Source organism: Apaloderma vittatum, unplaced genomic scaffold, assembly GCF_000703405.1.
Source record: "Apaloderma vittatum isolate BGI_N311 unplaced genomic scaffold, ASM70340v1 scaffold6095, whole genome shotgun sequence".
In the NCBI taxonomy this organism is placed as follows: Eukaryota; Metazoa; Chordata; class Aves; order Trogoniformes; family Trogonidae; genus Apaloderma; species Apaloderma vittatum.
In genome coordinates this window covers 21,621-46,507 of record NW_009716405.1, presented here as the reverse complement: position 1 = coordinate 46,507, position 24,887 = coordinate 21,621, and the positions used below count along the sequence as shown (strand labels likewise).

General features: G+C 41.6%; 1 protein-coding gene across 1 annotated transcript in view; it reads left to right on the top strand.

The window, feature by feature from the left end:
- The window catches only part of EPSTI1 (epithelial stromal interaction 1 (breast)), a gene marked incomplete at its 3' end in the record, with an annotated part of 49,862 nt that overhangs the window by 4,991 nt on the left and 19,984 nt on the right, over positions 1–24,887 (top strand). The window contains exons 2-6 of the mRNA XM_009869513.1: positions 9,699–9,757; positions 11,731–11,814; positions 15,267–15,340; positions 15,965–16,048; positions 22,392–22,465. Of these exons, the coding sequence (XP_009867815.1) occupies positions 9,699–9,757; positions 11,731–11,814; positions 15,267–15,340; positions 15,965–16,048; positions 22,392–22,465 (375 nt within the window). The remainder of the gene's footprint in view (positions 1–9,698; positions 9,758–11,730; positions 11,815–15,266; positions 15,341–15,964; positions 16,049–22,391; positions 22,466–24,887) is intronic.

Genomic DNA, 24,887 nt, shown 5'->3' with positions numbered 1-24,887 from the left:
TTCCCTGTGCAAGTTCACTTCTGCAGAATTTAAGTTTTTGTTTTATCCCAAGGCCTCACTATGGCAAAAATGTTGGCCGTTTTAATGAAAGCTTTAGCTAACCAGAGGGACCTGATACGAAAGTGAGTTACCCTACCTTAATAAGCTTCCAGACATCAGCTGAACTGTGCTAATTAAGTGCACTTCTAGCCTGTGGCAAACACAGGACAAAATCGATGAACATAGACTTTTGATGATAAACGTTTTCTACTAATGCAGTTTATTTTCTGCCTTTTGTGTTAAGAGCATACACGCAGCTAGGGTGAATCAGTCAGTGTATAATATTCAGCCCTAGTAAATCACTTTTGTCTCTGAGGTGCAAACTGCTAAGATGATGCTGCTGGTAAAGATGGAAAACCAGAACTCCAAGCCTGCATGCAAAGTTTGTGCACCCTCCCAGATCTCTTGCCTATGGCACCGCCGTGGCACAGAGCATATTGCTCGACGGAGGTCTAGAACTGTGGCTGTCGGTTATTGTTAGCACCTGGCTGTGTGTGCATTGCGAAACAGGGATACCTACAGGACAGTTGTCTGCTCGCTGGGATTTGGCATCTTGTAGCCCTCTATTTGGCAGCTTCAGTGGTGCCTAGCAGCATAGGCTGCTCTGTGAGGCATGGGAGCTTTGGTGAAAACAGTACTTTGTGGCAGCATGGACTTGACTGCTCTTTAAAACAATCCCTGATAACTGAATGGAAAGTTCAGCTTAGTGTATCTTTGAAGGAGATTTGACAATTGTCTTTGGCAGTTGGGTCCCTTTTCTCTTTTAAATTCAATCATAACAGTCCTTCACAGAATCATAGAACTATAGGGGTTGGAAAGGATCTCTGGAGATCATCTAGTCCAAACCCCTGCCAGAGCAGGATCGCCTAGGGCAGCCACACAGGAATGCATCCAGGCGGGTTTTGAATATCTCCAGAGAAGGAGACTCCACAGCCTCTCTGGGCAGCCTCTCTCACCCAGTGAGAGCCAGTGCTCTCTCACCCTTACAGTAAAGAAGTTCCTCCTCATGTTTAGATGGAACTTGCTATGTTCAAGTTTGGGCACATTAACTCTTGTCCTGTCACTGGGCACCACTGAGGAAAGACTACCCTATCCTTTAAGTATTTGTAAGCATTGTTAAGATTGCCCCTCAGTCTTCTCTTCTCTAGACTGAAAAGCCCCAAGTCTCTCAGCCTTTCCTCATAAAAGCCATATTCTAGTCTCCTAATCATCTAGCTGTACCCATTCCCTGTTCTTCTTGAACTGAGAATCCCAAAACTGGACACAGCACTCCAGATGCAGCCTCACCAGGGCAGAGTAGAGGGGTAGGATGACCTCCCTCAACCTACTTGCCACACTGTTGATGATGCACTCCAGATTGCCACTGGCCTTCTTGGCCACAAGGGCATATTGCGGGTCCGTGATCATCCTGTTGTCCACCAGGACTCCTAGGCCTTTTTCCACAGAGCTGCTTTCAAGCAGGTGATCCCCTAACTTATACTGTTACACTGGGATTTTCCTCCCTAGATGCAGTACCCTACACTTGCCCTTGTTGAACTTCATAAGGTTACTCTTTGCCCAAATCTCTAGCCTTCACGGGTCACACTGTATGGCAGCACATCCTTCTGGTGTGTCATTCCCCCCTCCCAGTTTCGTGTCGTCAGCAAACTTGTTGAAGATACACTCTATTCCTTCATGCAGGTCATTGATGGACGTGTTGAACAGAAGCAGACTCAGTACTGACCCCTGGTGAACACCACTTGTCACGGATCTCCAACTAGACTCTTTACCACTAACCACAACCATCAGAGCTTTACCTTTCAGCCAGTTTTAAATCCACCCCACCATTCGTTCATCTAACCCATAGTTCCTAAGTTTGCCTATGAGGATGGTGTGGGAGATGGCGTTGAAGATCTTACTGAAGTCAGGGTAGACAACTTTGACTACCCTCCCCTCATCCAGTCAGGCCATTGTAGAAGTCTCTCAGATTAATCAGACATGACTTCCCCTTGGTGAATCCATGTTGACTACTTCTGATAACCTTTTCGTCCACCATATGCTTTGAGATGATGCACAGAACAAGCTGTTCCATCATCTTTCCAGGGATGCAGGTGAGGCTGACTGGCCTGTAGTTTCCTGGGTCTTCCTTCTTGCACTTTTTGAAGACTGGAGTGACACTGGCTTTCCTCGAGTCTTCAGGCACCTTGTCTGTTCTCTAGGACCTTTCAAAGATGATGGAGTGGCCCAGGCATAACTTGTGCCATCTCCTTCAGCACTTGTGGGTGCATCCTGTCAGGACTTGTGGATATCCAGTTTATTTAATTGATCTCTAACATGATCCTCCTCAACTAAGGGAAAGTCTTCCTTCTTCCAGACTTTCTCTGTTACCTCCAAAGTCTGGGACTCCTGAGGGCTGTCCAGATCAGTAAAGACTGAAGCAAAGAAGGCATTCAGTAACTCCACCTTCTCTGCATCCAAAGTCACCATGACACCTGCCTCATTCAACAATGCGCCTACACTTTTTCTAGTTTTCCTTTTGCCTCCACTATACTTGAAGAAACCTTTCCTGTTGACCTTGGCATCCCTTGCTAAGTTTAATTCCAAGGAGGCCTTTGCTTTCCTTATTTCATCCCTGCATGCAGACAGCATTATTGTAATCTTCCCAAGTGGTCAGTCACCTCTTCCCCATACTGTAAACTACCTTCTTCCACTTGAGACTTTTCAGAAGCTCCCTGCTCAACCACGCAAGTATCCATCTTCCCTTGCCTGATTTCTTGCTTTTAGGGATACACCGATCCTGGAAGTCAATCAGTTCTCTTGAGCCTCCCTAACTTCCAGACCCCTAACCCATGGCATTTCTCCAAGCAGTCTCTTGAAGAGGACAAAGCTAGACCTCCTGAAGTCTAAGGCTGCAATCCTATTTGCTGTTTTGTACATACTAACCATGATCCTGAACTCTGTCGTCTCATGATCACTATAGCCAAGGCTTCCCCCAGCCTTAATGTCCTCCACCAGTCCCTCTTTGTTAATACTAGGTCCAGTAGAACACCTCTCCTTTTTGGCTTCTCCACCACCTGAGTCAAAAAGTTATCGTCAATACACTGGAGGTACCTCCTGGTCTGTACATGCCTGGCTGTGTGGCTTTCCCGGCAGGTATCAGGGTGATTGAAGCCCCCCATGAGAACCAAGGCCTTAAGCTGAGGCTACAGTCAGCTGCCTGTAGAAGTCTTCATCAACTTCCCTGTCGTGATCAGGTGACCTATAATAAAACACCCACAACAGTGTCCCCCTTATTAGCCTGCCCCTTAATCCTTACCCACAAGCTCTCAACTCCCCAGCAAGAGCTCAAGACATTCCAGTTGTTCACTCGCATAAAGAGCAATTCCACCACGTCACCTTGCTGGCCTGTCTGTCCTAAAAAGAACGTAGCTATCCATGGCAGTGTTCCAGCCATGTGAGCTGTCCCACCATGTCTGAGTAACTGCAATGAGTTGTGGCCCTGAGACCACACACAGATCTCCAGTTCTCCCTGTTTATTCCCCATGCTGCATGCATTAGTGCATAAGCATTTCAGAGAGGAAGTTGAGCATGTAGCTTTTCCCCTTGAGGGGTGGTAGGACTTCTGGTTCTCAAAAAAACCAGCACGCTGCCCCACAAATGCTGAGCTACTGCATCAAGGTACCTCTCTAGCATGCCTTATTGCAGCCCCATCCCCCTTTGAATCTAGTTTAAAACTCTCTCAACAAGACCTGCTAACTCTTGTCCTAGAACCCTTTTCCCCCTGCGAGATAAACTTTTCCCATCTGTTACCAGCAGGCCTGGTGTCTTGTAAATCAAGCCATGGTCAAAGAGCTGAAACTCCTGCCAGTAGCACCAGGCTCAGAGCCAGACATTAACCTGCTGGCTCTTCTGTTTATCCCCTCATCATTCCCTAGAAATGGAGTAAAATATGACTTACGCTCCCCATCCCTTGACCAATCATCCCAAGGCCCTGAAATCTCTCTTCAGTGCCCTTGGACCTCTTCTCACTGCTTTGTCACTATCTACCTGAAAGATCAAAATGGAATAATAACCTGAGGGCTCTGCTAGGAAAGGAATATGCTTCTTAACATCACTAATCTGAGCCCAAGAGAGGCAGCAGACTACCCTATGCAGCAGCTCCAGTCTGCATATCGGGCCTTCCACACCCTTCAGAAGCAAGTCTCTTATGACAAGGACCTGTCGTTTATTCTTTACTGAGGTGGTTTTGATACAGAGGGTGCTGTGACTTGACCACGATGAAACCTCCAAACTGGAGGAACTGTCATTCTCATTGCTGTCCAGTTCACATTACAGAGCACTGTCTGATACTAAGATTAGGGACGGGGTTCAGAGAGCCACAAAACCTCCAGCTCCAGGGACACTGGAAATGCAAATGCCATGTGCAGGGGAGAAAGCAATGCAATAATACTGAACTATCCACAACTTTCTAATCTGGGTCAGCCATGGTGATGGGAACATGAATCTCAACACAAATCTGGTATTAGGGTTAAGGTTAGGTTTAGGATGCAGAGAACCACAAGGCCTCCAGCTCCAAGGACACTGGGGATGCAAATGCCATGCCAAGGAGAGCATGGCACTCCACCAGCATTGATCCTTCCACCACTTTCTAATCTGGGCCACTTATAGTGCTTGGGTGCTCAGCAGCATCGCAAATGTGATTTTAGGGATAGGGTTAGGGTTCAGACAACCACACAGCCTCCAGCTCCAGGGACATTGGAAATTCAAACGCTATGCCATGTAGAGCATGGCACTCCACCAACATTAGCCTTTACGCAGCTCTCTAATCTCGGCCACCCAAGGAGTTTTGCATAACCGCAAGTCTGATTTTAGAGTTAGGGTTAGAGTTCAGACAGCCACAAAGCCTACAGCTTCAAGAACGCTGGGTATTCAGACGCCATGTCAAGGAAAGCATGGCACTTCACCAACATTGATTCCCCCACGACTTTTTAATCTGGACCAGCCATGGAGGTCGGATGATTAGGGGAAAAAAAAATCTAATATTATGGTTGGAATTAGGGTTCAGAGAAGCACAAAGTCTCCAGCTCCAAGGGTACTGGGGATGCAAAAGCCATGCCAAGTAGAGCATTGATGCCTCCCCAACTTTCTAATCTAAGCCACCTATGGTTCTTGTTTATCAACTGCAATTAAAATCTAATGTTAAGGTTAGCATTACAGTTCAGAAGTGCAGAAAGCCTCCAGCTCCAATGACACTGGTGATGGAAAAGGCATATTATATATAGCATGATACTCCACCAACCAAGATCCCTCCCCAACTTTCTAATCTGTCCCACCCATTTGAATTGACATGAACCTCAAGTCAAATCTGATATTAGGTGTTAGGGTTCTCAGAACCTCAAACCTACACTCCAAAGTTTCTGGTCTTGCTGAAGACATGCAAAGATGAGCACCACTCTGCATTAACTTTGCTCCCCGCACATCCTTCTATTCTGGGCCTTCAGTGGCAATAGGAATATAAGTATCAATGCAATTCTGATATTAGGTTTAGGGATAGGCTTTAGCAAGCCACAAATTCTCCAGCTCCAGATTCCCTGGGGATGCAAAAGGGTGGCATGGCACTGCACCAGGATTGATCCCTCCATATCTTTCTAATCTGTGCCATCCAGAGTGAACCTGCCCCTTTTTATTTTCCCAAGCTGTGGTCATTTGTGTTCCTTTCCATCTACCGTCTCCTTGTTTTCTTGTCTCTTATACAAAGCACATTGCCCACCAGAGCAAAATACTTGGCTTTCAGCTTTATGGCATTCATGTACTGATGCACCCACAGTATAAAACAGTGTAAGTGGAAATAGTTTATAATAGCCATTACTTTTCTAACTCTTTAAACTATTTCACACTTCATTTGGAAAGCTCCCCTGTGGTAGATGGCTGGTGCCAGCTTGAGGGAAAACTGAAGGGCAGAGCCCTGCAAAAAACATTGTTGGTGAAAGGCAGTTCTTATGGTTTTTTTCAGTTTGAGAAATAAACTTTTTTTTAGCAACCTGAAAGAAAGTACAAGAAAGATTCTTCTGATCTATAACTGAAAGCATAGAAGTGTCATTGAGTAGTGTTAGTTGGATGAGTAGAGTTATGCACAGGATTCAGAATTTAAGACTGCAGACATGGCATTCTCTGTATTGCTGATCACTCAAACTGTAAGCTATCTTTGCAGGTTTCCTATGACTGAATTGCATGTTTCTCCTGTTTGAAATGTTTCTATATCTACCTATTATTTGCATTGTCATATAGGTATTTATCTTCCCACTACTTCGGTATTTAATGTCTATCTGTATGAAAAATCATAGGTTGCTTTTTGGTTTTATTTCAATACAGTTACATTCTTTTACTGGGTTATAACTTTCTTACTCTCATTAATATCTGTTCAGTCTCTGTAATTAGTCAATACATTCCAATTTTCTGTGGAGAAAATAAACCAAAAAAGGTCTCATCAAGATTAATATGATCTATAAAGGTAGAAGACAAATTGTTTCTCTTTTTTGAAGAGCTATAACCTGGGTAAGATGTTCCCCCACACATCCCTCCAGTGACTTCTGTATTTTTATTTATAAAACAACCCTATCTGAAAGACAGGCTTAAGTCATATAACAATAAGAATCATTATTAGGGGACCTATAAAGTTAAATTCTTTATCATCTTTTCTGGCTGTGGATTTTGAAGTACTTCGTATACTGGTGTAAAGTACAAAAAGTCTGCATACCGCTGATAGCTTCAAATCTTCACGTTTCCTTAATTGCTACCCAGGTAAGTAGGATAATTTGCTCCAGACTTACGGCTACTGTGGCAACTCAGAAACTGACTGGAATATTAAATTGACAGGCTGTAGTGGGTTTTATAGGCTTTACTGGATCGGAGGTTTTGTCTGAACAAAGAAATGACATGCAGTATCCTGCAAGCTGGCTAAAAGGACAAGATGAAAGCTGGTGGTGGGTTTTTGCATTAACTTCCTTTCCTTCAAAAAAAACAAACTCAAGGAAACAAGGAGTGCTAGGTGCAGATTTTAGTTATAGCCTTGGAACTGGTAGGGCAGGTAAGTCTCAGGCAACAGCTCATCTGGCCCCTCTCCCACTGTTCATATCCTGACCCACCCCACAAGTGGTTTACCACATGCTCACTCTTCCTCCTCCCTGATCCCAGTACCCAAAGCTACACTGTTACATGTTACTGTCTTTTCAGACACCAAGGTGAACACTATCAAATTTTTTTGGGGGGAGTATGTTAACTTGCATGAAAACCAGGCATGTAGTATAAGCATCAGGTAGAAGACAACTGCAATCCTGTTCTTTCTTTCCCTCCTCGCTGCAGACTTGACATCCTCATTTTATTTTAACTTTCTCTTTCTTTATTGCAATAACATGAAAACCAAATTGCCTTAAAGTAAGGACTCTTTTAAGCGCAGTGACTCTTAAACTGCTTTTTGGAAAACAGAACAGAGTTTTCCCTGACATAGGAGGTGCTGTGTCACCTCTACCTCTTATAAACTGAATGACCTTCACTGTATTTCATGTGCTTTCCTTCTGACCTTCTGGATAATGACCATGGTCAGTTGTCAGGAGTGTGGACTCCTCCTGGCATCGCAGACTCAAAGCTGTCCAGCTGAAGAGCAGAAGGAAGCGAAGGAAATTATTCACATCAGAAGGGCTGGTTTTGATATTTTGATTTCTCATACATGTGCAGACATGCAGTGGTCCATGCTTTCAGTTCCTAATTTAAAACAAAACCAAAACGTGAAGTCATCAAATACATCAGATGATATAGTAACTCTTCTGCCCTCTAGTGAATTGAAGCAGTGGGATCTGAGAGACACTTCTTTTTTTGGTGAGAGTGGGAAATACAGGGTCTTGCAACTCACAATTCCAGCCATTTTTTGCAAAGGGAAGGGAGTGTAAAAAGTACTTAACAACCTTAATAAACTAATAACTGTATGAACTTGATAGAAATATGATCTTAATATCTAAGTCATCCAAGGAAAACTACTAAAAAAATTCTTGAAAGTGGCAAACTGTACAGCAGCTTGTCAAAGGCAGTTTGGGATAAACTGGAAATGCTGCTACTCAGTCAAAGAAAGAAAAATCTGAAAAAAAATCAGTGATGGGCAATGTTAGGCCATAAGCAAGATGAGTTGTCAAAACTTCTTTTAAGGAAGTGTTATAGTTGTGCCACGATTGCATTGCTGCTCTCTTAGGTTCTGCCTTTGAGGGTCTAGGATTTAGTGGAAAGGTGAAGAACAGTCTCACGGGCAACAGAGTAGGCTGGCAGGAAGGGAAAGGATCATATTAAATGGCCCCATTAAAGCTCACAGCTCTATCTTTACTAGTTTAATCTCATAAATTAATCCACATCCTCCTAGAATAAGTCTTCAAAGAGAAAGAGGTAATTGAGTATAAATACTTGCCTTCTCAAACCTTGAGTTAGAGTGATACAGCAACAGGCAGCTTTTTTGCACTTTGATCTCTTCCCATGATTTTCATTCCTCTTTTGCCACTAAGATGGCGGGCCTCCTCTCGCTATTTTTTCACAGCCAGCTGTGTTCTCCCTGCTTCCCAGCTTGTCCTCCACCCACTCCCTGCAGCCCTACCTTATTTTAAGAGGCTCAGCCTTCACCCCGCATTATTCTTTTTTTTTCTGTTTTTTTCCTTCCCCACAATTAAGTCAGATGAAATATTTGTGCCCACATGTGCAAACAAAACCCTGCCGAGTGCTTATTTTAATATGTGGAGCCAACTGCTGCTTAGTGCATTTCTGGTAAACCTGTACCCCCTGGCTCAGCTTCCGCTGAGCAGGAGCAGTGTAAACTCATAACGCAATACACTGCGTAGATAAACCCCTTTGTTCTCTCCAAGTGGAACTGACATGTTTTCATCACTCTTTTGATCACCTCAAGTCCCTCATACACTCTGAATCCTGTCCTGCTTCGTTACTGTCATGTTAGATTGATAGCTCCTTGAGATAACAACTGCATTTTGAATTAAGTCTAGCAAAACAGGGCTTTTGACCTGATTCAGTGAGTTGCACCTTAGGCATGACAGCAAGATAAATATGCCCAAAGAATTCTCAGTGCCTGACACACACAAGGCTGACGAGGAAACTGAGGCTTCAGCTGAAAGCAAGTCACCTGGGTCCATCATAAATTATATGATTTTGCACACTCCTTGGGCAACTCTTGGGCAGGCTTCCTAAATCTGTGAGGTGATTGGTGCCCTCGGGGTATGGGTTGGGACTACCAGCACCATTGTTTTTCCCAGTAGACAGTGGTCTTCCTCTGTGCTTGAGCAAGCTGTGGGAGTAGTTGTCTGCTGCATGGAATGTTTTTGATTCAAGGAAGTGATTTTATTTGAAATGTCTGAGTTTTGAGGTTGGCAGTTTGGAGTGAGACTTGAATAAGAAAACTGAAGGCTACGCTAAAAGTTTCTGAAAATGTTATCCTTGGTATTTGCAGCCAACTCCAAATATTTCTAGAGTATTAACTGAAAAACCCTGAAGAGCTGGGTGAAAATAAATACCAGTTTTAATATGAAGTTATTTGCTACAACAGCAGGAAGCTGACCTTGTTGATGAAGGAACCCCCTTCTCGTCTTGGTTTTCTCTAGACAGAAAAAATAGAGTGTTTTCTTTCATTTTAGTGTTGGCCCGTATGTCTTGGTAACTCCAAACAAAACCAGAAGAAACCAGTTGCAACAAAGTAAGTTGAGTTTTCTAATATGATAGTACATTATTTCTTCTTGAACAAGTATAGGGGTTTTTGTGCTTTATTACCCTTGCAACTTTTATTCTTATTCTTAGAGTGCTTTTATGTGTGTAACTGTGACAGTACAGTCAGTCCTATGAGCATTCTGCATCATTGTGTAGGCTTTTCTTAAGATTAACTTTTCATATGACTAAACTTCATGCAGAAAAAGTCTTGTTCAGGAAAAGGTTTTTGGTAATTTCAGTTCTGGAGCTGTTCAAGCTGAGTTTATAAGACTCAGCTGGAATTAGCTCTATCCGACTTTTATAGGATTGAATTCAGATTGGAGAAGCCAACTTCAGACATTCTCTGGGTTAGTAGGAGGAAGAAAACTGTAAGTAAGGAATGTTTTTGAGTGTTTGTCATGTAGAGACTAAAGCAACTAGAACTACATTTGGTTCCTGAATCTCCATTTCAGGACTGTAGGTGGCTCCTTTAATGAAGCTGGAAAAGATCATTTTAGATGGAAAATATCTGTGGATATAAGTTCACCTTTGCTTGGCTGGCGAAATTAGCTGAACAGGAACACCCTGAACTTATACCAGAAAGATTAGGCATGTGTTAAAAAACTTTCATTGGCAAAGTGCCAGCAAGAGCCAGCCATGAAATAAATTCTGGATTCAGAGGTGACCAAGCACTGCAGTCCTATGCTTCCAGCTATTTATTTGTGCAAGATATGAAAACCAAAGGTGTGTCAGCACTCCTCACATTTTGAGCCCTCAGGTAAACAGTGCAATTAAATCCTTTCCTCTCAAACATTGTGAGTTTGGCTGAAATGCTTCACCAGCAGGCTGGTGTAGGGTTGGGTTTCCTTTAGTTATAAGAAAGAAAAGGGATTTCTGAACCAACCCATAATCTTCTGGATGGGGGAGTAAAAACAGATGATCTTAGTAAAGCTAACTCTGACACTAATAGCAAAGGTGGTGCTGCTCTAATAAAGATCTGTTTTGTACCTCCAGTATCCAAGGTCTGAAGCATGCCAGGTGTCTCTGCCTTGAATACCGGCAGAATGAGGACCTCACCGAATCCAGTCTCTACCTAAGAGCTTGTTTTAAAGGTGAAATAACAAGCTGATGTATCTTGGGCCTTCTTGAGCCTCTTTAGAGACTTGCCCAGAAACTGGTTTAATCTTGTTAGTAGAGAGCTGCTCTTAGCATCTGATAGCCATAGCCTCCCACTAGAAAATATGGTTCATGTTGGGTTTAGTAAGAGTGAAATGAGCTGAAGTACTACTGTAAAACTTGCCATAGGCTTTTTGAGCCTTGCTACTGAAAGGAATTTTTGGGTTTTCTCCACCATTTGATTTGAGAGAGCGGTTTAATCAACCAGCCATTCTAGAACATATGGCTGGTGCTGTATTGACTAGATTTCCACTGGCTACGATGGGAACTTGCCACCTGTCTCATGTGTGGACACCTATATTGAACTGTCTTAATCTGAAGCTGAATCATGCATTCCTCTGTTTTTATTTAGCAAACATGTGTTTGGGAGGGAAAATTACTTATTCCTCATTTCCCTGCTGAGGAGCATCACAGCACAAGCATTTCCCTCCAAGAAGCAATAAAATCTTAATGTAACAACTTCTGCTTCACCTGCAGGAGTAAATACTGTGGCATTTACCTACATGTTCCCAGGGGTTAAAAAGCAGTCTATTAGCAGTCACTTAGGAGGGTTTTTTTTGCTTTTGGGATTGAATCCTAGGATTTGCTCACCGTAGAGTTTTGAGTTACGTGAAATGTTTGCCTTCTTAGCTGATCATTGCAGTGACTGTGTGACCTCCTGGGGGGTGCCTGCACCCCTTGATATCAAGCTTATCAGTTCCTGGATGGGTCTTCAGGGTTACATACAATTAGCAATACTGCCTACCTTTTACTTTCTACTATTGCCTCTAACTTCCATATGTTTGTTTCTTCTTTACACCTGCTCAGTTGCTAAGAAAGAGCTGGATGACCGGGAGCAATGGAAGAAACAGCACAGACCAGGGCCAATTAAGTTGGTTCCACAGAGACTGGGTAAGATATGTAAATCAGCTGTTATGAATTGCAAAATTTTATCTTCCAGGAGATGAGAAATTTTTCACCTTTTTTTCACAGACTACTTATTAAACTGATTCAATGTCAATAAGGGCTAACACAAGCCTACCATATGTGCTCTGTGCATTTTGAGAGTCATGGCAATAAAGATGCTTCTGAAACAAAAAAAAGCATATATTGTCACTCAAGAAATCTGTCAAGATCAGTGTAGATAATCTATATTAACATTTGGGAAAACCAGGTGGATTATCCCTCCTACTGGTGACATTGTCTGTGGTTAATGTCTCTGTGTTTTGAATGTCTCCTGAAAACTCTTCTGTATTAGGAGCTAGCCCATGTACTTTCCTGACTGCTGGCTCTTGAAGAGGTAAAAGTGATCCCTGCAGCTTCAGGTATTTGCAGTTTAAATGTACCCTTTTTTTCCTAGACAGGTAAGAGAAAACATGGGAGATCTTTTCAGTTGCAACCACTAGAAAATTTTAAATTTAGTGTAATTTGGGAGTTAGTTAAAAAAGAGAGAAGGCAAAAAACACCCCAGCCAACCCACCCCTAATCTTGTAGATAGAATAAGACTGCAAGTAAGAGGAAGGTTATTAGAAGTGCATTTCAAGTACCAGTCTTCAGACCTATCTTGTTTTAGTATCTTCCTTTAATATCTTTGGCACAAAAGGTACGAGAGAGCTGAAGAAACTTGCTGACAAGACAAAACTTGAAAACATCATCTGTATAGAACAGGATGGTGATACTGCGCAGCAAAAATGCAATGACCTTGAAGAGCTGCACTAAAAGAAATGGGACAAAATTCATTCTGACAGAGTGAATGATAATAACGATGACTTTATTAGTTTTGTAAATCTAGAACTGCTCTTCCTTCTCTTGGCTGTCATAGGAGAATTTGAGGTGCACAGTACAGGCCATTGTCTCCCTTGACCTAGGAACAAAGTTCTTTCTTTCCCATGTTACACAGGTTAAGTTTGGGGTGTTGTAATATGTAGAAAAACAGATACCAGGTGGGAGATGGAGGAACTGACTCCAACCCAGGTTTATGTCTCTGAAGGGACATACACTTGGCATTTTTGTGGTCAAGGTGATACTGCTCCTGCGTGTTTGTTTTGCCCTGCAGGCTGGCTCCCAGTTTCTTGCTGTGGTGAATCTACATTTGCAGGTTGTTGCAGTGCCCAGTTGTGTGGCCAGACATGGTTTTCATGAGTTCATACATACTACCTGCTTCTCGACAGTGAGAAGATCCTAGAAGACATGCTTCTGTCCTGAGAGGATCACAAAGCTTTTTGCTAACTAACGTGAAATCTGAAAACAGAAAGTTGACGTGTGCTGTCCATGCAGAATGTGTGCAGGCTGGCTGTGTGACTGGAGATGTGGTGGTAAACCCATAGTGACTGAACGTGGGGAACCTTAACTTCTTCTCGTTCTACTGCATTAAAAAAAACTCTATCGGGAAAGAAGCAAATTAAGAGAAAGAAAAAAAAACAGAAAAAGACGAAAGAGTTCAAGGTTATGTGAGGATCTTCAGTCACTGCCTAACTGCCATTTAGAACGACTCCTGGAGACTGAGACACACGCACTGTGTTCAATGCCTCTGGAAAGAGGTAAGGTGCAAAAATTATTAGCTCTCATAATTCCCACAGGAACAAATTTGGAACAGAAGAGAGCTCAAGGAAGAATTAAAAAATACAAGTGACATCTCTAATTTCACAACTGTAGGTATTCATTAAGGTAAAAATGTATCCTACGTTATTTTCTCAGAGTGATTTTAAGAGACTACGCATCTAGTGTAAGTCACCAGAGAATTCTTAAAGTTGAAGTTTCTTAACAGTCAGGCTTTCCATAGGGAAATAAGTATACTGTTTTTCAACTGTAATATTTGACTGCCAAACATTCAGGTACTATGGAAGGATGAGAACAATGAACGATGCAAGTTCCACCCTCCTCCATAAACAATGACTGGAGCCTCTTTTTTTGATCATATTCTATAAAGCAAGTCATGGCATACTCTGACTTCTGTGAAACATTTGACACATTATGGCCAAGCTAGCTTGAATAAATTAAACCTGACTGAAAGGCTATAGGTAGTGGCTAGTAATGATCAGAAAAATACTTGTTTAGAGTCAATGTCCAGCAGTACATGCAGAAAAGTGTAGCAAACAAAAGTTGCCAGTAAAGAACTAGAAAGAAGGAAAAAGTCAAGCATTCAGAAGGTATCAAAACTTGTTTAGCAGCAATTCTATTTCCTAGACCTTCAGAGGAGACAGACTACAATGCCATCTGTGTACTTATTGCAACTGTAAACTCGTTGCTTTTATACTGTATGAGCAGTCTTTCTTGAGAACTTGATCTTAGGGAGTTATTTGTGTGAATAGAAATGTTGCCACATTTAAGGAATTGATCTCCCATTCACTGAACATCACAAAAGCACCTAAAGATTAGTTGCCTTCCATTAGTAAGCATAGAAAGCTGCTTTTAGTGAAGAGTGATCCTTCTTCAAATGTCTAATATAGTTGTCTTACATTTCAGGCACTTCAGGTAGCACAGATCAGTCCAGCTGATTCTGCCGAATTAGCAGTCACTGGGGAACTTCTCAGAAAAAAACTGTGCGCAAATACATCCCTCATCCTCAGAATGGAGTGGGGGCTGCTGTCGTGCTTTGTAACAACTGAGAAAATGAATTACTGGCTTTCCCAAAAAAAGAAAATACTTTGGAAAATACTAGAGCAGAATACTGTTTGTTTTGCTTGTGGGCTGGTTGTTTGATTTTGTTTTTTTTTTTTATTTGAAGGCTGAACATTATGGACAAAGCTTTAAATGTTCTCGAAAGAGAGCCTGTGCCTTTGGAAAGGGCACCTTCTGCTGCCTAGATATGAATATGAGGTCTGTGGGAAAAGGCTTTGATTTCCATTTCAGAAAGGAGATTCTTCCTTGAGCCCTAAGATGTTACTTAGAAGATATTCGAATGATAGCATCCCATTAAAGCTGCAGACCCCAAGCTCCTAAATTTGATAAAAGGGAAATTTTTGACAATAAAATTTCTGACTCTGTATGTTGGTGTGTGGCAAACTGAGCAAAGTAGGTGAAAGCTGGATCTGAAAATGACTCACCTGCAAAGCGTGACTGATTTTCTGAAAATGGAATAGTTCCTTGGTAAACTGATCATATACTACAGAGCATATTTGCTGGTAGAGTGCATGATACAGGGGATGTTCTGTAAATAACAAGCTTGTGCTTTTGAGGGATGGATAAAATGATCAAACAGGTCTCCTGTCCTCTTTAATGTTAGACAACTACTGTAATTATGAAAAATTTCCTGTATATGCATACATCTAATCTGTTATATTGCTTTGCTCTGAAACGTCTGCCATTTGAACTTCAAATGCTCATGAAAAATGCAATTTATAGGTGTTTTGGTTTTTTTATAGGTGGAAAGGAATCAGAGTATCAAGCAAGGCAAAAACAGCAAATGATGCTCATGCAATCTAAATACCAACAAAAGGTCAGGAAGAATAAGTTTGTTTTTTTATTTTAAGAACATGAAAAAAATTCTTTCATTACGTGTTTCTTATGGCTATAAGATGAACTCAGAGCTGCTTGACAAAAGAAAGTGATGAATCCTGAAGGAAGCAGCAGAAAATTAGAAACAAATGTTCTGCACCGAAGGAAATGAGAAATCTAGCTATAAATATGTGGCATCCCATATCACAGATCATATCTAAAAGGATAACCAGTACAGTTGTAAAACCACTTACATGCCTCACTGTACTTTCTTGCATGCTGCCTGGCTTCAACTGATCAATGTACCACTCCAACCAGTGCTTATGTAGAAATGTTGTTCCTGTTATAAAAAGTATAAATACTTGTAAGTTATGAATCAGCTGTGTGATTCCTTGCATGGACGCCCATTTATCAGTCCTAAATTTCTTAGTCTTCAGAAAGCCAATACTGGAGTAGCTTGTGCACAACCTGCTTTATTCAGTGCCTTATTTAAAAAGAAAATTCTGGAAACTTTTCTCAAACACACTTTGGGTATGAAAAATGTGCAGTACAGGAGTCAAGTTACCTTATCTGTTCTTTGTATGCATACATATGTAAAATAATTTTCCATGTTTATATTTTACAGCAAAAGAGAGAAGAATATGTAAAAGCAAAAAAGGCAGCTGAAGAAGCTGAAATTCTGAAAAAGAAAGCAATTCAGAGAGAAAAGGTAAACATGGTTACTACAGAGTTGGAGCCATAAAACAATGTTCATATCTTGATGCTTAATTTTGCTGAACTACATGGAAGAAGCTAATTAAATTGATAGCCCCAGATGGCATCAGAAGTTCGGAAATCCAGTCCTATTTTTTGTAGCTTGCTGAAGGATGCCCAACCTGGTGTTTTTTTGGGCTTGAGCATTCTTTGGCTCTTCAGAAACTTCAATCTTTCATTTACATCCATCCTGAAGTGTTAGCAGAAAGGGAGAACACCAGGGTCAGGATTAATTTTGTGTATACAGGTTATATGTTTCACTTTGGCATGAGTTTTCTCTGTAAGATTGGAGTGTGGCAGATGGCACAAAGACCGTATAGAATTCCATAATTACCTGCTCTATTCATGGAAAGAAAACAAGAAAATCCAGCCTGTTGTGGTAGAAAAGGCATCCAAATCATGTAAAGGTCAGTGTAGTCTACCTGCACTGTGCTGAGCACATCCTGAAATTCAGATGCCACTCCAGCCCCTCTGGAGCTTGCACACCCAGCTGTATTGTGAAAAAGATCACTTTTCCACCTAATATTCGGCATATATTGACACCAATGATAGCTGGCTTTTAAATCTTTGGTTTTATTTTGCGTGCGTTTGTTTTTTTCTAGCTACTCACACAAAGCATTTTCTCGTCCTGTTTACTGCATAAATCATTGTAAAATTCATTCATGTCCCTTGGTGGAAACCAACTAGCACCTGCTTGAGGATATAACATGAAATTTAAATGAAAAAAAGTGAAGAGGAGGAGCATGATACTGATGTGCACAGCACTAATGAGAGAAAGGCAGATTTCAGGTTAGCAAGTTGTGTCTTCACAACAGCAAAAATTATCTTCTGTGTAGAAGCTGAATGTCCAGGGTTAATTTAAAAAAAAATCATTACTACTGAATGGCATACAGGGGCATGCATAAACAAAAATAGCCTTAATTGCCTGTAAGAAATGGTAGTCTATTCCCAGTCTTTCAGCAGCTAGCATTACTTTCTGAGGATAAGCCCATATATAACAACTCACAGGGGCAATACATATTTTTCATGTGAAAATATCATTAACAGTTACCAGCATATGTACCATAGCTCCAAAAGCAGTGATGATGTCAATGGCAGAAAGGGGATTAATTATACTCTATTCAGCTGTTAAATATACGTTGTTCACCTGTGGGCATTGGACAAGAAAAATGTTGCAAGACTGCTATAATTTATAATTACATCTAGAAAATATATTGATGTATCAGTTTTGTTTTCATGGTCTTTAATTTCCTTACCATCACTCCCACAGATTATAAAATCTTTATAGATGTTGTAGATAGTAAACTCTAACTATCAGTTTCTTCTAAAGGAGAATATAATATCATGGCAAACATCTTTGCCAAACAGACTGTTTAATTTGAATAAATAAACATATACCCACAAAGCAAGCAAACAGAGCAGAGGACCATGAAAAGGAACTCTTAATTTGAATTTGTTTATTCCAATTGTCTTCCACAATAGGGATTGAACTGATGAAGATTTCTGCTTGGAAGATATTTACATATAAAAAATTCAAATCTGTGTTTAAGAAAAGCATGCTGGAAAGCCAATAAAAGGTGTTGATCTGGATATCTCACCCTGCCTGCAGGTGAAAGGCTCCTGGGAGCTGAGAATGAGAGGAAAAGGATCCAAAAGAACTCATACTGTATGAAAAATATTGGGCCCTGGTTACCACAGGAGAGGAACTTTCTTTCCTAAAGTGATAGATTTGTAGACAACTGCACCTGCAGGGCGTGCTGAGAGCATGTCTTTCTGCAGATTCACAAGCCATCTTCTTTTCTTGCTGGCCAGTCCTTTTTTTGCTCGAGGTTGTTATTCATTCAATAAAAACTAAATTGTCTGACAGTCCGAAAGGAGATAATGGCTAGCCAGCTTTATCAGCAGGGGCCCTGAGACTTTCACAGCGTGAGACCTACTTTGCCAACAGACGTGAATGGTGAAGCCCTACAGACTAATATACAATAACTAGAATGGATTCTGGTACCTCAGCTCAGTTCTTCCTTGATTTTAAGGGTGATGTACTGCAAGCAAGTGCTGCTCATGAGTGTCAGATCTGTTTATGTTAATACTTTAATGCTGCTTTTGCAGAGAAAAGCAGTATTCACTCTCCCCTTATCTTTGTGACCAAGAGAAAACTGGGTGTCTGCCAAAGCAGTACCCAATTATGGAAGGTCTGCCTTACCATCCATGTGAGTCCACCTGCCTGTCTCTGTCATTTGTTAATTAACCATGAGCTTTGGTGCTGAGTTACCAGTGCTCTTGGCATCTACCTTATCTCTCTCCAGCTCCCAGAGTGAAGAAAGATGGATCCTCCTTCCTCAGTCTGTGTTTCACTGGAGCAGTTTGTGTGAACCAACACTTGGGTCTCCATTTTTAGCAGTGAATGGCATCCCACATGCTCCATGTTAGGCAGCTTGTCCTGGGACTGCTTTGATTTGTTCCTGGGATAACCCTGTGCTGCCTGAGTTTAGATATTCTTCTAAGCTAGTGATCTCTGAGCGCTCGTTGAAATCATTTTGGAGAGACTTTGTTACGTTAGCGTGGGAGTCCCTATTTCTGTATTCACCCCTAGTCCTGAGATGCGTGTCTAATCTGCAGAAAGTGAGGGGAGTACACAGAACGGACTGTTATTATTTGCTCCTTAGGAGCAGACATCCACAGTTGGGTATCTTTTGTGCAGCCCTTCACATCACAGAATTTGACCAGACCAAACCATAACTTCCTTTGTCTCCTTTGGGTGAAAGGACTGTCAAGTCCCAAGAAAATAAGCAAGTGACTAATACTTGACTTCTTGGGGTTTTAAGCTTTCTGCATTTGTGCTGCACACATAATAGCATAACTTCAGTGCACTGGATATTTCTATTTCCTGTCATTCAATCTCTGTTCCTGTTACTCTGCCTTTAGCTTTTCCTTGTAAATTCTAAATCTTGACTAAGTACAAAAATATTGAAAAGATCTGAAGTGAAAAGGTTCAGTGTAATTCTATTGCATGTAGCTTTCTTTTGCTCTTACATTACATAGTAACAGTCGTGTCATCTTTAGAATCTGTCCTATTTAGAATAAACTGTAATCTCATTTTATTCTTTATCAAATCATGTGCTTCTTAATTTGACTGTGTTAATCAGCACGCATGGCCTTTTTCAGGAATTTGTTAAAACTGGTCTCTTTATAGACCTTCTGCTAATGCTTTTCAACATGTTTACCTTCAATATCGCAGCTGTTCCACTCTTGGCTTTGTTTCTGAAGATGGTGCCAAATGTGGAGTGCTTTGGCAGTGTCTATTGATAGACTGTCATTAGTTAGAGAAAGTCCCAGTCCCATTGCCTGTCACATGTATGCATCCTAAGCAGGGGTCCCAGGGGTCTCCAGAGTAGAAAACAGGCACAGCAGCCACAAGTAAATAATTTCAATATGCTGGAGTTTTCTTCAAGAACCATTCTGGTGATATAATAGCTCGTAGGGAATTTTCATCTCTTTGGATATGAGGATAATGTTGAAGGATTGTGTTTATCAAAGTTAATAGCACTGTGGGGTTTTTAGCTAGGAGCTAGGCCACAACAACTCTGGTGAGCTTTGGATTTGAACTTTAAGGAGCCTTGCAATATGATGGTGGATGCCATGTCAAATGCTTTTTCAGAAGTGAAGGCAGCAGTTTGCAGTGCTGAGCAGTGGTGGGGAAAAGCCTGAAAACTATTGTTGGTGTCTCTATTACAACATCACCTCTGACAATACAGGATGCCATCCGACATCCTTTCTTCCTATTTCCTTTCCTTTCCTTTCCTGTAAATTGCTAGATTGCAGAGATGTGTGGGAGTATCTTGCCTAAAAAAATCATCTATCTCTGGGTAGAGGTGTTAGGAGCACACAAGATATCCTTTGAACAATGTCAAAATTCACCTATTCTGTGGGGTGGTATTCCTTACTTTAGTTTCATTACTTTTTTTTTGCATCAGTACTTCATACATTCTACCACTGTCTCAACATGTCAAATGACACAGCAATGGGACATGTTATTCAGAGATTTGTCTTCCTCCTTTTGTTTATTTTCCCATTGCCTTTTTCCAAATAACGACTCCAAAGTCATTTGCCTTCCAACAGTTTACACAGTTACACAACATAGTGTCTCTTTTCCTATCTGCAGACATATAATAGTATTTTTTTTTCTTAATTCAATACATGCCGAGAAGGATTTTGCACTTGTTTTGCAAATCTGTTCCAGACAGTCATTCTTCATCCAATTAAAAAGTACCCACCCTGAAATCACTGAAGGCAAAGTAATTGAGTAACTGCCAGTAGAACTGTAATTTTTCTGAAATGTTATTGATTGCAGAACAGGAAGAAAATAATGGAAGTGAGAGTTACAGTCCTGTTCTTTACACCGTTTTCCCCCTTAAACACACACACACACATTCTACCTGGCCTTGCATAATACCTCTCCCATCCAAGTAGCATCCTCTCCCTGATTTGGGACTCTGACCAACTGGGCCACTCCCACCTACATCTCTCTTCGCATCTCTGCAAGGTATTGTCTGAAATTTCGAGGGCATTTCATTTAGAGCAATGTCTGGTTACTGGGTTACCAAACAATTACTTTTTTTTTTATTTTTAGAGCGGGCAATGAGCAGGGAGAGAGTCCAAGGTTGCAGTTTACTCACCGTGCTAGTCATTGTGAACCTCAGGTGGGAGCTCTTGTTGGAGCACCCCCCTCAACTAACTGTAGTGTGGGAGGTTATGCTCAAAATGTAGCAAGGCTGAATCCCAGTTTGGCACTTCTGATCTGTGCTTTTAATACACTGAACTGCCTTTTAACTGCTCTTCCCCCTGGACTAACCTACAGCCTGTGTGTCAAAAAAAATTTGACGTCCCTTAGACTGGAATTTAGCTTGAGCTACATATTGATGTTGCATGAAGTTTTCTAGTTTCTGCTTTATTTTAATTAAATTTTCATTTTAATTTATTTTAAATTTATTTTTATTGAATTCCAGGGGTAGGGCAGCTTAGACAACCCTTCCACTGGAAATTATATGCAATTTTATTTTAAGGGACTTGACTACTTACTTGTATGGCATCCAGAGGAGTTTTGTGTGTCAAGGCTTTGGTTGACTCTTACACTGGGCGTGGTATCTGAGGCAGAATAACACTGATTAAGTACAAATGTCTCCCACTTTTACCCATCTTACATATATTCGACTGCCCACTACCTAATGCTCATGAAGGCCACGGATCTATGGGCAGAGCTACGTGTACTCATATCACTGCACTTTGAGTGCTGTAAGACTGTCATGTGCCTTGATGTGGTGGCTCACGTCATCTGCATTCTTATTAGGACTGATATTGCATCAGTTATACCAAGGGATGGCCCCAACAGTGCAATGGCATGAGAGCTGTGAAGGCTCACATGACCTTCCCAAGGCCACGATAGGTGGATCTGCCAGGAGCACGATGTGGTTTTCTATTTCATATTCATAGCCAAGAAGGCCAATGGCATCCTGGGGTGTATTAGAAGGGGAGTAGCTAGTAGGTCGAGAGAGGTCCTCCTGCCCCTCTACTCTGCCCTGATGAGGCCACATCTGGAATATCGTGTCCAGTTCTGGGCCCCTCAGCTCAAGAGAGACAGGGAACTGCTTGAGAGAGTCCAGCGCAGAGCCACAAAGATGCTGAAGGGAGTGGAACATCTCCCTTAAGATGAAAGGCTGAAGGAGCTGGGTCTCTTTAGCTTGGAGAAGAGGAGGCTAAGGGGTGACTTTATTAATGTTTATAAATATGTCAAGGGCGAGTGTCAGGAGGATGGAGCCAGGCTCTTTTCAGCAGTGTCCAATGACAGCACAAGGGGCAGTGGGTGCAAGCTGGAACATAGGAGATTCCATACAAATATTAGGAAAAACTTTTTCCCTGTGAGGGTGACAGAGCACTGGCACAGGCTGCCCAGAGAAGTTGTGGAGTCTCCTCCTCTGGAGACATTCAAAACCCGCCTGGACGTGTCCCTGTGTGACCTACTGTAGGTGATCCTGCTCTGGCAGGGGGGCTGGACTAGATGATCTTTTGAGGTCCCTTCCAGCCCCTGACATTCTGTGATTCTGTGATATTCGTCTCTTGACTAGGAGCTGTTCGGTTATGTCTGAATTCTTTTAAACTTGAGATTGAATCACTTCTGTATTCGACTGCTACTATAGTTGTTTTAAAAACGAGAATATTGAAATACCTGAATTGAAATAATGAGTGTTTGTTTCTGACTTGTTGGAAATCTCAGGTATGTTTTCTTGGTTTTAATGCTGTAGGCAGAGAGACTTGAAAAGAAAAAAAGACAACAAGAAATGGAAAGAAGAGAGATGTTCTTTGAAGATCAATATCGGTAAGTAAAATCTGAAACTTATTCTCATCTGCTTGTCCTTCTGGTCTGGAGCTTGTTGGTATTTATTTGTTGGCTTGCTTTTGTCTGGTTTGGAGCTCAGGAAGGGTTTGGCTTCTGTTGTGGTTTTCTCACTTTTTGACTTGAAACTTTTAACTTCAGAACAGGAGGCAAGGGGCACAAAGTGACACAGGAGGTTCCTCCTAAACATCAGGAAAAGCTTTTTTGCTGTGAACGTTACTGGATGTGGGCACAGGTTGCCCAGAGAGATTGTAGAGTCTGTATCCTTGGAGAAATTCAGAAGTTCTGGCCAACTGGCTCTAGGTGGCCTTGCTTGATCAGGAGGTTGGACAAGATGACCTCCAGACATCCCTTCCAACCTCAATCACTTTGTGATTCTGTGAAATACTCCAAGCTTCTTCATGCTTTTTTTTCTGTGAAAAATTTGGTTCAGTAGATTTCTCTTAGCTTCTCAAAACGTACACTTTGAAATAAAACGTGAATTATAGAGTGACTTTGTGCTTTCTTTGTCTAACTGAATCAATATGTGATCATTAAATCTAAGACTAATTATCAAAACAGGATCTAAATTACATCTCCCTCTATTTTAGTGACTAGTAAAGAAATCCAACCCACACAGAAATAATGACTTCCTATACTTAGCATAATGCTGCATCTTAAATTTGGAGATTTGCTGTGAAAACCTATTTCCCAAGAATACCTCCTTAATTACAGATTTAGACATGGCTTAACTCCTAGCATAATTAATTCCATTGGCAGTGAAGTTCCTGCCTTGTCTATTCATTCTGCCCTATTTATTTATTTTTAACCAATCCAAACCAATTCTATCACACAATTAAGACACAATGCTGTTTAATCACCTTTACCTTTTTTATCTTGGGCTCCTGAAATTATTCATCTGTATTCTTAGCATGATTGCTTGCTCTTTCCTCCTCTATGACCTTTAAAGGAATCACTTTTGTTCTATGCTAGTAGCTCTAGTTCCTTCGTCATTTGCTCAGAATCTGTTCTCTAGCGTGTAGACATTGTAGTGCTTTCTCACTGATCTCAGCCTGGTTAGCTCAGTCAGTTAGAGTGTGGTGCTGATAAACACCAAGGTCGTGGGTTCAATCCCCATTTGGTCCCCATGCGTTGCCTGATCTAGTTGAGAGGCCTCCCTGCCCACGACAGGGAGGTTGGATTAAATGATCTCTAAGGTCCCTTCCAGCCTAGGCCATTCTGTGATTCAGCCTTCTTGTCTTTTTCCTTTTCCTTCCCATTTGGCTTTAGGAACAGCTCTTTCCTTAAATACATTGCCAATGATTGTCTCTGATCGTCCTGGTGCGCGTTTCACATGCACACACACAAACCCACACAAGAACATGCCCCTCAATACCTCAGGATTTCTAGAGGCCCTACACAGCTTTAGAACTCTTTAGATCTCTTTAGATCCCTCTGCATGTTTCTGACAGGCTAGATGTGTTCATACTCTTTGAGCCTAGCTCTACAGCAAACTCATCAGATCTTTCCAGTGTAGGGTCCTCAGTTATGGGAATTGCTTTCTCCTGAGGGGATTGTCAGCATTCTTATATTGCCATTTAATCTGACTTTTTGTCTTTCAGTTAAAAACAGAGACATATCTCTTCCTTTCCCTCACCTTCCCTGTCTGTGAAATTAATTCTGCTGATAAGCACTTTTTCCGTTAACAGTTAGTTTAGTTCTGTCAAAAGCAGAGCAAAACCTTCTCAAACACCTTCATGTGGGCAGTCAGATGATCTCCAGGTGGTTGAGGAGCTTGGGCTGCCTGGGCGCTGAGAAGGAGACTGGATGTCATGTCTTACGATTTAGGAAAGCCTTGTGAGCATTCGGCTGGTAACATCCTGGGAAACCAAACTGACTGAGGCAACTGAAGGTAAAGATGGATTGTTGAGTTCCATTGCTCAAGATTGTGTTTGACTATCAGAAGATTATTTGTATGTACTATGTACTGAAGGTACACCAGGAGAGCCCTGTAGATACTGCGCTTGGAGGAACTGAACTGAAAACCTACCTGCAGTGGATGCAATTTTAGTTAAGCAAAACTCTCCCGTGCTATAGAGTGACACTAGTGCCTCCTGAAGAAATACTCTAGTGGGAAGAGGGGTCTTTACCACTGAATGTTGTGGAGATTGCATTGCTAAGATACCTTCACATTGTGGAGCACAACGTCCCGGGGTAATTGAAAGATACTGTGTGACATCTTGGATCTCATAAAGTAAATGCACTGAAGTTCTGCCGGTTATTAGAGATACGTTCACATCAAAGTGCTTTTGCACGTGGTTTTGCCTACTATGCAAAAATGGGTGACTCATTACTTCCATCACCTAAGACCCTATGTCTAGAGGCAAAGAGAACAAATATGAGGTTGTGCCCCTTTCCTCACTGT